At 35.5% G+C, this 13,269-nt stretch overlaps 1 protein-coding gene across 1 annotated transcript in view; it reads left to right on the forward strand.

Moving 5' to 3' along the window:
* IQCK (IQ motif containing K) overlaps positions 1-13,269 on the forward strand; it is a 55,785-nt gene that overhangs the window by 2,700 nt on the left and 39,816 nt on the right. Inside the window, exons 3-6 of the mRNA XM_069810076.1 lie at positions 601-739; positions 2,416-2,513; positions 8,649-8,701; positions 8,828-8,905. Of these exons, the coding sequence (XP_069666177.1) occupies positions 601-739; positions 2,416-2,513; positions 8,649-8,701; positions 8,828-8,905 (368 nt within the window). The remainder of the gene's footprint in view (positions 1-600; positions 740-2,415; positions 2,514-8,648; positions 8,702-8,827; positions 8,906-13,269) is intronic.

Consider the following 13,269-nt stretch of genomic DNA (forward strand, 5'->3'; position numbering starts at 1 on the left):
TGTTAGGAGTATTCTTCTGGCTCACTGTAGTGGTTTCTGCACTCCTAAAAACCATACGTAAAATTGTGGACTATCTTTTTTCATGGTATCCATAATTGTTTCTGTATGGGGAAACTTAAGATTTGGATTTACATCTGCTCTGAATTTCTGTTTCTGCTTTCTTTAGAAGGAAAGTTTCTTTTCTTTGAAAGGGGAGTGTCAGGACTTCTGAACAATACAGAAACAAATATATAAGCTTCTGAGTGGAAAAACACTTACTCAGAAAATGTTGCCAATTTTAATTTTCAAAGAATTACTGTTTCTTACAATGGCTAAAATATTTTTTAAATTGTGATATCTCACCATATTCTCTTAAAAGCAGTCATATACTTTCTGTTAGGTTTGGACATTTTTATTGTGCTGGAAACTGCAGAATTTTTTAAAGTGTAATTCTTTCTTTTAAAGTACTCAAAAAATACTGAAATAATTTAATATTTGAATTAGAAATTATAAGTCCTTTTTTTTTTTAACTGACCTTATAATTTTTCCTGTTGAATTGGTTTCTATATTTTTTTACAGTCTGATTGGGGTATTTATATAGGTTACATTTCTCTTGAACAGGTGTCTTTAGAAGCAGGAATATTGCAGCCATTACATATGGAACAATTTTATTCAGACTCTGCAGCTGATACTGTTATCCAACAGTCACTTCCCATACCTGAGGCAGCCCCCATTTCAGAACCACCTAATCCAAAAACATGTAAGTAAGAGTATACTATCTTGAACCTGCTGTGATTATTTTTCTTGGATTTGTCAAGGGTTGTCATTTGTCAATGCCATTTGTTGAATTTAAAGTGTAAAGAGCTACAACACCTTTTCTTAAGTGGAATTTGCATGATTAGTCCCCTGGTCTGTAAACAGGGAGCCAGCTTGGCCACTTGGTCAGTGGAAGAAAGCTCAAATGGTGCATTACAAATCAGTTGCATTGTCTAGCTGTTAAGGTAGTTCTGTTCTCTTCTGAATAAGTGACTTAAATCAGAGAAAGACAAAAAAAATTTTTGCTGAAAAATCCTTGACTTTAGACTAAACACTACTGAGCAACAACTGAAAACATCAGTGTTATCAACATTCTTCACATACTGAACTCAAAACATAGCACTGTACCAGCTACTAGGAAGACAATTAACTCTATCCCAGCTGAAACCAGGACTACATATATATAGTGTCCTTCCAATTACGAACATTTTCTGGCAGTGTGTGAACGAATTAAAGGTATAAAGCAGAGAATAAATTCAGTGTTTCACCTGTGTTGCCAAAAGAGAACACTTCTATAACTTAACCTTTACTGACCACACCAAAACCGGAATACTTACTGAATGGCAAGCAGTCTGGCTTTAAATCAAGGACAGCACTTCAGCCAATAAGCCACCACTGCTTGTCTAGGATCCTAACAGGTTTGGGTTTGTTCACCTTTCTGAGGGAAGTTCTCTTATGGTTTCATACAGGGTCATCCTCCCTCTTCCCTCTGGCCCAGTGAACTTGAGTTCCTCCATGTGCAGTGTCTTCATCAGAAGGGGTAGAAGGCTCCTCCACTTCACCCAGTTTATAAGCTGATGGTGAAAGGTCCCGTTAGGGAAGATGGAGATGTGGGGAAAAGCTGAGAAGAAACAGAGCTTGAGTCTATCAGTTGAGCAAGCAGGTAGCCATTGGGCTACATGTAGAGCATGAGCAATAGGACAGCTGACTGCAGCTGCTTTCTTCTGCATTGAACTCAGTGATGCCAATGTGTGTGAGCACATGTAGACTTCATGTAAGGGCAGTGCAGTCAAACATGAGAGAGAGATGCCAACCCAGACCGCCCTCCCAAGGTGGAAAAAATTGGGTATATGGAGTCATGTTCAAATTTTGAAGGATCTGGCAAGTAGGAAGTAATTATGAGAAAGAAATCACAGCACCGCTAAAATATAACCTTTGTTTTTTCCTCTGTCTAGAAATTCAGTTTTACGACCAACTCTGTTACTGCAGCTTGTAAAGGGCATGAATATAGGTACCAAAAGTGGTCTAGCTGTAACAGCACTGAGTTCAGCAGAGGCTAATTTACTTTTCATTCTGTCAGTGTAAATTAGTCCACATCGCTTTTCATTTCCGTGACTAAACTGCTTTTGGTGTCTGAGTTTACTCAATTAAAACTAAGTCTGACATCTCTGAGGCGGTGTTGATGCACCTTTAGTTTGAAATTTACTCAACTTTATGTTGTCTTGGCTGAAGAGAAGTGAAGACAGATCTGTGGCTGTATCTGAACTGAATTAATCTGTTTAGTTCAAGCTGTGCTGGTATTGATAAAATGACTGATACTTAGTTTATGATATCTAATGTTCATCTTTTTGTGAAATCTAAGTGCTTACCTGTAAGTGAAGGCTGTACTGTTTTGCTCAGGTTCTCCTCGAGAATACTTAGAGTATTACATATTTCCAGTACTCTTACCTGGAATGGCTGAACTTCTGCATCAAGCAAAGAAGGAAAAGTGTTTCGAGGTTAGTTTTTAGTTTTAAGTTCAAATCATTGGCAGGAAGTTACAGCCTTTTATTTCACAGGCTGTATTTCTTTATTTGATCTTTTGCAGGAAAACTAACCACAATAATATGAAATAACATATCATGAGTTGTTTTGGATCTGGTCTTGAATGTTGTTTTCTCCTGTAATTCAGAACTGATTGCATACTACACAGACTTAATCATTATGACAATCTCTAACTCACAACAAATCCTCCTTAAATATCCAGTTGTATCTAGCCTAAATAGCGTTGTATTTTAGAGAAACAGGCTTCCTTTCAGATTACGTATCACTCATTTGAGGGTGATGTAAAGAATTTGAATTTTACTTCATTACTCAATTATTTTTGGTGGGCTGGCATCCTAATAGAGGTATATTTTGTATTTTAGCTTTTTAACATTCTGTGTAAATTTCATTTAATTGGAAAGCAGGGTATTCAGCATTAATGAGCTTATAAAAATTGCACATTTTAGAAATCATTGTTTGCTACATATATTTTTATAAATTTGATTTCAGTGTATGTGTGCGTAAACATATCTAGGGAGACATTCCTCACTGTATACAGGGAATGCTTAAAAAAGCATTAGAACTGGTGCAAAATAAAGCTCATTGTATCATCATAGCCTAACTCACAGACCCCCAGCAATAGATTAGGTACCGGGAGTTGTGGGGTTTTCCATCATTTCTGCTGTTTTCTCCAACCATGGAAGTAATTTTTTTTTTCTGTTTCTTTCCTACTTTCTGCCTGTCATCCACGCTTTCCAATGTAAAACATCTCTGTAATCCAGGCTTTCCAATGTAAAACATCTCTGTATTCTTATGCCTGCAGCGGAGCCTCCTCTTACTTGCAGCTTCATAGTATAAAGAGCAATTAATATAAATTACAATGAAAATATCTCCCTTTTTGTACATGATGCACATCTGAGGAATACAGTTTGTGCTCTTGGGGTTATAGATTAAAATGTTATAAATTAAAATGATAGTGAAGTGAGGAGGACTTTGTGTTACTAGTGGGCTATTAATTATCTTAGGTCTTGATCTATCTCCTCTCCAACCACTGACACTGAGTTCCTGTTATAGGCATGCGTACGTACGATAACAGTCATTGTGGAACAATTTGTAAAAATTACATGTGTGCTATTTGCCACTGACCTATACATGCCTGGCACAGCCAAAAAGACACAAAGCTTACCACACTTGAATGGACACCCCAAACTTGCATTTCAAATCCAAATCTGTACATTTAATAACAGTAAGTTATTTCAGTTTTTGCTCAGTCTTCACAAGATTTGTGTGTGTCTATAAATTGATTGATTTATAGATGCATGTATATGTATTTATAATCTGTGATTAATACAGGTGGAATAGGAAAATGGTTCATTTACGTGTTGTTTCGGCACGACATCTCTGTACATCATTCCTGACATCCCATTTACATTACCTAGGCAAGAACAGATTGAACATATATATTATTCATCACACTTTTAATGAAATTTATATTGATTTGTTTTTGTTTTTGTTTTTTTTTTAAGGGAAGCACATATCCTTTAACAGGAAAAAGTCATGCCTTACAGCTGGCTTAACATACAGTCCTTGCTAGATGTTACATGTTTCTGAAGGCAATAAACCAGCACTTAATACAAAAATATGAGAATTCTTAGAAATATTTCCATTTCAAACTCAGGACAAATCTAAGGTTACTTCAGCTATTTTTAATCTGAGAAATTTTGCAGAGCTTCAGTGGTATATAGATTAGAAAGTATCTGTTCTGAAAATGGATTTTGTATGGGTCTGTGTGTTGCTTTATAATAAACTAATAAACCCAATTCTTTTCTAATGCATAGAAACTTCATAAAAATGAGCACATCTAAAAAAAAAGACACTAAGTGATTTTTGTTGTTTTCTAGAGAGGTGTCCTGCTATTGTGGAAGGAAGTTTAGGAAAGCAAGCTTATGTCAGATGATAATTTTCCACTGTGACATCATTTCTTCCTCCTTTTGAACAATAATTAGTAAAACAATAGCTCTTTATGCTTGTCATATAACTGAATATTTGTGTTCTTTTCCATTACTGTCCAGGTGCTTGTACTTTGACATTCTGTTTCCTTATCTGACTTAAACATGTAATTGCTAATTATACTTCTGTTTCATAAGAAATGTGTTGTTCCATATGGATTTTGAGAAAAAAAAAGATGCTATAATTTACATTAAAATGGTTAGTGCAATAATTTGAACTGATTTTTAGGATCAAAACCAGAGCCTTTAGAAACCCAGATAAAGTTAGGGACAGGAAGAAAGGATCCTGTGATAAACACACCAGAAGATAGCTTCAAAAATAGGAGGAGAACAAAGAGTAGAAAGATCCATGGAATTCTTGAGAGAACAGGAGAGGAACGTGATTAATTGTGATTAAGCTAACTGAAATCATGAAGGATGAGTACAGAATACTGGGTTTGAATTTTGGCTAGATGTGAGTCATTAAAGCCTGTAAAGGGCAGCTCCAATAGAAGAAACCAGTGGAAGATAAATGGAAGAATCACTGGAAGAAAGGAACAATCAAACTGACTGCAGTCAACGTTGAATGAGCCTGGGAGAAGAGAGAGGGAATTGCAAGGGAGAATGAAGAGTGGGGTTTTGATGGGAGGGATGAAAGGTTTTCATGTTTGAAGGAGAATGAAGATGAATGAGAAGAGAATGAAAAATTAAACAGGAGAGTTGTTTAGCAATTGAAATTGGCGTAAGGGAGATCAGATCATGGGACCAGCAGAGGAATTCAAGGAAGAGATCAGAAAAGACACATCCATGTCTGGAAAGGAAGAATTGTAGAATCAGATGGGAAAGTCAGGAAAGGGAGACAGTTATACTGAAAGTAGTAATTTGTGTAGGAAAGAAATCCACAAGATCTTATTTGGAAGGTGATATAGAAGCATAACAACTTAAGCATTTCATTTAAAATAGGTTCTCTTGCATTATGTAGTGTGGATGAAAAATCTGCACAGCAAAAACCTAGAAAAACCACCACCTGCTAGATATATTTGCAGACTTCAAACTGGCATAAATATGAGAACAGTCTGCAGAAGCTTCATTTTTAAATTAGAGATGAAAGAAACCTATTAGGTTGCCCAGTGTATTCCCTTGCTGATTATTTTTTTTCCCTACTATAAGTTCTCCTGTGCTTTATCCTATCTGCTGTCAAATGTCTCCAGGGGAAAGACTATTTTCTTAAATCTTTTCTCTCATGAGAACTGACTAATGCATTCATTTTTCAGCATTAAAACTGAACAGTGTTTAAATGTTTTTATTAGCATAACTGATTTTTCTTTCTGGTTCATGGTCACAGAAAGAAGATGCTGTATCAGACTCTGTAATGGAATATATTATATTTAAAAGTATAATAGATCAGGGAAAGTGAATGGAAGAAGGTTTCCTACTGACTTTGCCATCCCTGATCACCAGTTTTTTTGCATGATTATTACCAAGCCCATCATATTTAAACTGAAAAATGGAAAATGAATTCTGAGTATAAACAGTTTATAAACACATCTGCAGGTTAACAATGCACATTGTGCAGATATTTCCTGTGTTTATCCTGATTCGTGTAGCATAGGGATGTGTCAAAGGCAGGTCAATTTATGTCATTTTTTCCCTTCTATCAATGTTGTCTGCTGGGCAACTAAAGATTTATTTAATTCATTAGTAAAGTGAACTGTTTCCTGGCAAAAAAATAACAAAATAAAAAAATATTCAGCTTGACCAAATTCCTCCCTGATAAGTTCACTGGATCTAACAGGGATAAAGCAAGATGAATTTAATTCCTTTGTTGATGACTGTTTTGACAACAACACTGTTCTGATCGTTTTTTCCTGTTGCAAAGAAAAAGCAATTTACTTAAAGCGGATTAAATTACAACTGCTAGTTTAAACTGAATTTTGTTGTCAAAGTATAGAATTTATTCTCTGAAACATTTCGCTAAGTAATGGGACCCAGTTTCTTACTCTGATTGAGAATAGCTGTACAAAGATGATCAGACTCTGCTATTTGTTTTCGGAGTCTGTTCAGGTCAGAATTTGCCCATTTAACATCTAAAATGACCTGTAGAAAGTTCTCCAGTGAAGGCATTCGTGTCTTAAAGCTTAGGCGTTTGGCTTCTGGGAACAGTATCTGGTATTAGCGTAAGTGTGGAAATTCCTTAAGGAGATGCATTTCTTCACAGCCAAGTACTCTAATGGAGCACTACATGAACCCCAAAGCTTTTGTGGTCATGAAACAGACCATAAAGGCATATGGGGTTCAGGACTGATAACTGTTGTGCAATGTTCTCTTTTTCTGTTCTTTGGCTTTTTTTTTTAAAGAAGTTCTCTCTTTTCTGTGGGAGTCAGACTGTATGTCTGCCAGGAATAAGATTCATTTAGAAAAGTAAAAGCTTTCATGGGTATCATCTAGGAATGCCATGCAGTCTAGCTCTAAACTTCACATTTGTCATCCCCTGGCTACATGACTACCCTGTATACTTCACTGTGCAGTCAACATCTCACATAATGTTCCTCTTCCACTTCACCTGTGGCTGTAAGTAATACACTTACCCCCAAATTATGCCATGTGCTAATACCCCAAACTTTGAAAGAATTATGCCATGTAGAGCACTTTTTTTCTGCCTCTGTTCACAGCCCTCAGTCCTTTTTGCATTGTATTCTTGTAGCACAGGGGGAAACATGGGTGGTGAGGATAATACATGGAATAAAGTCATCCGTCATGCATTAAATTTCCAATTACATGTCTATTGTATTTTTCTTAGCAAGTGGTAATAGTACTTTCATTTCTTACATTTTAATCAAGATTCCAACCTCTTTCATGACATTTGGCAATTTCACAAATGTGTTTGACCAGTGTGAATTGTTTTCCTAAAAAGTAATAATAGCAGTTGAATCTCCCATTTGACAGGGTAAGTATTACCTTTTGGATAGGAGCTAGGCTTTCTCCTAGCTAAATGGCTGCTATTTTGATAAAGCACTCAGTGTCTGTGTTCTGCAGGGGCTTAAATGTCTTTTAGTGTTCACTCTCTGGCCGTGTACAGCCATAACACATCTTGTGTAAGAGGGACTCAGAAAATACGAGTCAAGCTCTTCTGTTACTCTGACCAGAAGTCTACATTATATTCTCCACATCATGGTTACTCTGGTTTGTGATAAGCAGAATAAGCACCCATACTCATTTGTACACTCAGTCTGTAGAGATGGAATGTGGAGAGGAAATCTCTAAGAAAAGAAAGGCCCTAATCAATTCTTTATTGATCAAAATTCATCCTTCGAATTTCGAACTCAAAACATTTTTACAGCATGCAATGCTGTCCAGCTAAACAGGTACTGGCTGCATGAGTCGCTACAGATAAACCGCTGCAAAGCATTTTGCAAAATTCTCTTTGCTGGTGAAGAAGTCTTAGAACTGGGAGCAAAGGGCACAACTGTTTTGTTCTGAAGCTCCAGATTTTGAACTTTTTACCTGATTCTCTGTAATGTCCAATGTATCTGTGGTTGTGGATATACATATGCCTTGTTTCTGTCTTTCTTTCTGGACTACCCAACAATTTTGTCTGAGCAGCCATATACAATACTCTGCTCTGTGTGTGTTTCTAAGTATGCACAATGCCTTCAAGCTGGTTCCATGCAGGAGGAAACAATATTCCATCAATGTTCCTTCTCTGCCTTGGAAGTAATGAAGTATTTTAGGTATGATAATAAAAATTTGAACAAAATGGAAAGTAATTTACAACGTATTTTCATATATGAGTTCTGTTAATTTCTTTGCAATGAGATTGCCACTTAGAAAGAATACCATTCAGAGAGATTTGTTATAGCTATACTACAGCAAATATCAAGATAGTATATGTAAAATTTTCTCACTCATTTTTTGATTTGACTTGAAAGCATTCCACAAAATTTCTAAAATTTTGGCTGAGCCACTGACTGTTGGCAGTAGCAATATTAAAGTAGACAGAGTAATGTACTGCATATTTTATTTAGTAAAAGCAGTCAATTTAGCTTCTGTTCCTCTCCAGTAGTAAAAACATATGACCAGTCCAAAGATAATAAATAATTTGAAACTATCTTCTGTCTTTAGAGAAAAAGGACCAAATTTATTGCCTGTGATTTCCTAACTGAGTGGTTATACAAGTAAGTTAATTGTGGCTTTTACTATTAATTATGCTCAATGATTCAAAGACATTAATTTGCAAATAGAATAGCTGAAATTTAAATTAATATGAGTTGTTTTCTTTTTTTTTTTTTTTTTGTTATCAGCAAGAACCCAAAGAGGAAAGATGAGTCATTCACAGAATTCTTTTCCATTCCTTTTGTTACCAACTGGCTAAAGGACCAGTAAGTTATAGCAATACTCAGAGTAACCTTTTCTCCTTTTATTCTTTTTCCTCTGCTATTCCAAAAAAGTAATAGAGCTTTGATGCGTTACAATTGTGCCCTCTAAATGCCCTTTACTGCATGCAACAAAGAACTATGTGGTGCTTTCTAACCTGGTAGTCTATTAGTTACAAGGTATTTTGTACCAGAATTGTTCACAGAGAAATTAGTTTAAAATTCTCAAACATTTTAATTGTAGAATGCAGAGCATTCAAATAATCTGGTAGTATTATGAATGTCTTTGTACTAAGGAGCAAAGCAGTGTTTTCAATGTTGTTTCCTACTATGGATATCTTTGACGATATATAGTCTAGAAGTTCTTCCTCTAACTGTAAGCAGCTGTTTTAAAAATATGTGTAATAATCCTTCGCATCAGGATGCATTTTGGCATTTCTGTAGACATTTATGACTTCGCATCTGAGAAATGAACGCTTGTTTTGGCAGCCTTAATCATATATTCCTTGTTATTCCTGTAGAACCAAGCTACACAGTAGTTTTGAAAGCAGTGTTACTGTCCTTGAGACTGCAGTTTGTTTTACAGTGTAGCTGTTGTATGAGAAAAGAAGAAAAGTAAAGTGATAGTTCACAGTGAGAGAACAATAAAATTACAGAGGTCAGATTTTAAAGAAAATTTTCAATTTGAAAACTTAATTGGAGGCTAGGTTGGTGGTCAATGAAAACTTAGAGATTAATATCTTTGTAGGTATGTTTACTTCATTACACTATGTAAGTAGAAATTGAACTTTCTTGAACTCTTGTCATGTGAAACTTAGGACCCTTGAGTCACTGATCGAGCAAAAGGAAAGCTCCTTGACATTCACAGGACTTTGGAGACAAGCTGGTGATTGTGGCATGAACAGTTGACTTTGACTGTCTTAGAGGTAGTCATGTGGTCAAAGTTGTGTAGGAATTTTCGGCAGTAAGAAATGAACATCTTCGTAGTGATCCATTTCATCTCAACTCCAATACCTCCAGGTACCTGCTAGTGCATCATACTGCCCAGCTGCTGTTGTTCAAACCTACCACTGGTGGGACACTTCTAACAGTTTCCTTCTGTAGATCGCTAGGTCTTGCCAACAAGATTCCTGTTTAAGACAGTGAATTTTGTAGTTTGGAAACATTAAGAACTGCAGTGAGGTTGTCATTCTCATTCTTAAGCATACCAATGAGCCATGGGTTAGTAAGGCAGTTTTGATACCCACTGAATTGTGAGGATGGGTATTTGTACCTAAGATAAATATACAAGATCACAGTTTTACAAATGTTTATCTTGGAAGTAAAGCTGACCTAAATGGTTCCCTGCTCTCTCCTGTTCTTCACCCCAGCCTGCTTGTAGGCAACCTAATATCACCCCTGTCTGTTTGGTAGTATTCTTGGTTATTCTGATCAGGGACCTCCGAGTTAGAAATGTCTGCCAAAATGGAAGAGTAGGGTTTGTATAGCTATTTAAAATATAGATAATGTCTCCAATCTGGTTCACCTGGGAGCCTGACAAACCTTTGTATTGGCACAAATGAAGGATTAAAATGAAGGGCTCAGGGCAAGGTGAAGAGAACAAATGAGCTGGTAAGATATAGAGGTGGTGGCAGGAACTGCTTAAGTCAGCTTTGCCAACAGGAGAAATACACTGTGGAATCACAGCCTGAATGACTCATAGCTTCTGTTAGTAATTGTGCTCCTAAATAACACAGTGACAGCTCCACAAGGACACTCAAGTGTCAAAGTCCTACTTAAGTTGATATACACTTGATCTTAAATCCTCTAAACAAGTAGGCCTTTAAAAATTATTATTATTCAAATTATTAGTAAAAAACAACTTTGTGTGAACTTATCTTAAAATCAGATTTCTTAACAAATATTGCTTATGAAGTAAGCATTATTAGAGCAAAGTGAAAGATTGCAATATTAAATAAGAATAAAAATGAGAGAATTTATTATTATGTCCTTCTGGATATGTCAAAAATAGTTTATTATTATATGCTTCCAGATATCACATTTAAAAGGTAATTGATTCTATGCTTTTTATTGTCATTTCCATTTTTATTTGTAAAGGAGTTTTCTCTTTTTAACAGGATTTAGGAATATGTAAGAGACAATATACTAAAAAGTGCTGGTCAAATTTTGATGGGAAACATCCTTATCCCAACTGTTTAGATGGTATAATAAAGAAAAAGAAGTAAAAAGTGTTGCTGCAAATTTAAAGGGTAAATTCTTGTGTTGCTTTTTCAGTTAGTGGTCTAAATTTGAAAGGCATTCTGAAAGGTCTGTTAAATAAGAATACATTTCTATACTGTGCAAAGCAGTCTTTGTGCTTAAAAAAACCCCAAAAATCCAAAAGCAGAAAAACCTAGAGGGATAAATTTTTGTTCTATCAGAGATCCAGCTTTTTTTAATATATTCCATACTTGAGTATGACTTTTTTGGCTCTCCTCCAGTGCCTCCAGTTTTTTCTTTGAAGCTCTTTTTTTTTTTTTTTTTTTTTTTAAGAATAGTCAAAGCCACAGTTTTATGAGTCTCACTCTCTGTATGATGTGTTTCTAAATGAGATCTTAGAGCCTACTTTTCCTTTATAAGAAGATCCAAATGCTGCATTGGTTTCCAGAACTTTAAATGCAAACATCATACCTTCAAAAGCTGGTTACTGTAGGTGAGGGAGCCTGTAAAATTTGAATTTGTTTCCAGTATTAATATTTATAGTAATTGCTGTGACATCAGTAAATAAAAGCCTCAGTGTAGTTACCTTGTCTTCCACTGGGTTCTGTATATTGCCAGTAGCACTGACACAGTGTTATATTCCTTGGGAATCCTTGATTCCTGAAAAAGATTTCAAAAGCAATAGAAGGAGCAGCCTCAACACTGACTGGTAATCTACATTTCGTATCCAGGAGAACACAAACCGTTTCTGTTGTCTTAAAGGACAGCTGTACATTTCAGAGGACAGGAAACTGGAATTTTAGCAAGAAACTGACAAAGTTTTTTGGAAACTTGCTGAGATACTTACTGATGTCCCTATTCCTACATTCAAGACTGCTGATATAGCCAAGTAAAGTAAACAGAATTAGAGCCTTGAATGTTTTGTACTCCTATAAATATGCTAACGAGCAACACAGTTGCCTTTTGTCAGCATTTTCCAGTGGTGTTTCTGGTTGAATAGCAGTGAAGCTCATACCAAGCTGTATGTACTGAATCAGGGACAGGGAAAGAGAGTGATCTGTGTTTATGCCCTCATCCTCCTTAAATTTTACTTTCCTGGCATAGACAGGCTGAGTCTTTATTTTGAGTATCATGGGAGTATCATTACCCAACCTTCTTTAGCATATTAATGAAAGAAATATGAAGAAAACAATAAAAAACTTCCACTGCTCTGAAAAATACTGATATAATAGTTTACTGTCACATGAATTTAATAATATGACAGTATTGTTAAAGTTCACCTTTAACCCTTACATTCAATGAAAGAGAATGGTATATGGGTCTAGGTTAAGAATAAACGTAAGTATTAAAGATCAGTCTTTGCATGCATATTTTACATGGGTTACAGGAACTGAAGGTGTCTTTTCTAAATAAACATTAATTCACAAGAATTTATTTATCTGCATTTTTCTCATTTTCTGCATAAAGGTATTTACTTGATGCTCAGTTCAGAAGGACATATTTCCTGGTTTAATCTATGTGTCTGTACCAAAACAAATGTGGAGATACAGAGAAAATAAGTTTATCATGGCTTTAACAAAGTGGACAGCTAAGATATAAATATAGAGAGAGAGATATATATGTATGTCTATAAATGATTAGTAAATCTGAAGTAGTGGCTTTTTGCCAAATATCTGTATATGCATATATGTACATTGATTATTTTTTTCTCCCTCCCCCCCAATATTCTAATTAGGTGAAGTCTGCTGGTCTCAGCTGCCTTTACAGTTGACTTCATTGTCAGTTCTCAGATGGCCAATAGGGGTAATTTTGCATGGGTGACTGATTTCTTTCTTTCCATAATGTGCCCAGTTTGTACAGGCTTTGCTTTCTGCACACTGCTATATTTCACTGGTTTATCTCTAAACCAGCCATGTTTAGAGTATATTTGATTTGCATTATGTTTTTTCTTTGATTTTCTTCAATAATTTGAGCTTGAATTTTTTTATTTTGGGGGGGAGGGGGTGGGTATGATAAGCAACACATTTAATTGTAATAACAGAAAAGTCCAACAAATATATCTGTATGGATGTTATTCTATGTGGATGCAAGTAAAGAATTGCTATTCCAGTAATGTGGCAGAATTCAAGTTAATGAAGGAGAAATTTTTTACTTAAAAAACTACAACTGTT

Source organism: Haliaeetus albicilla, chromosome 22 (genome assembly GCF_947461875.1).
Source record: "Haliaeetus albicilla chromosome 22, bHalAlb1.1, whole genome shotgun sequence".
NCBI classification, from domain to species: Eukaryota; Metazoa; Chordata; class Aves; order Accipitriformes; family Accipitridae; genus Haliaeetus; species Haliaeetus albicilla.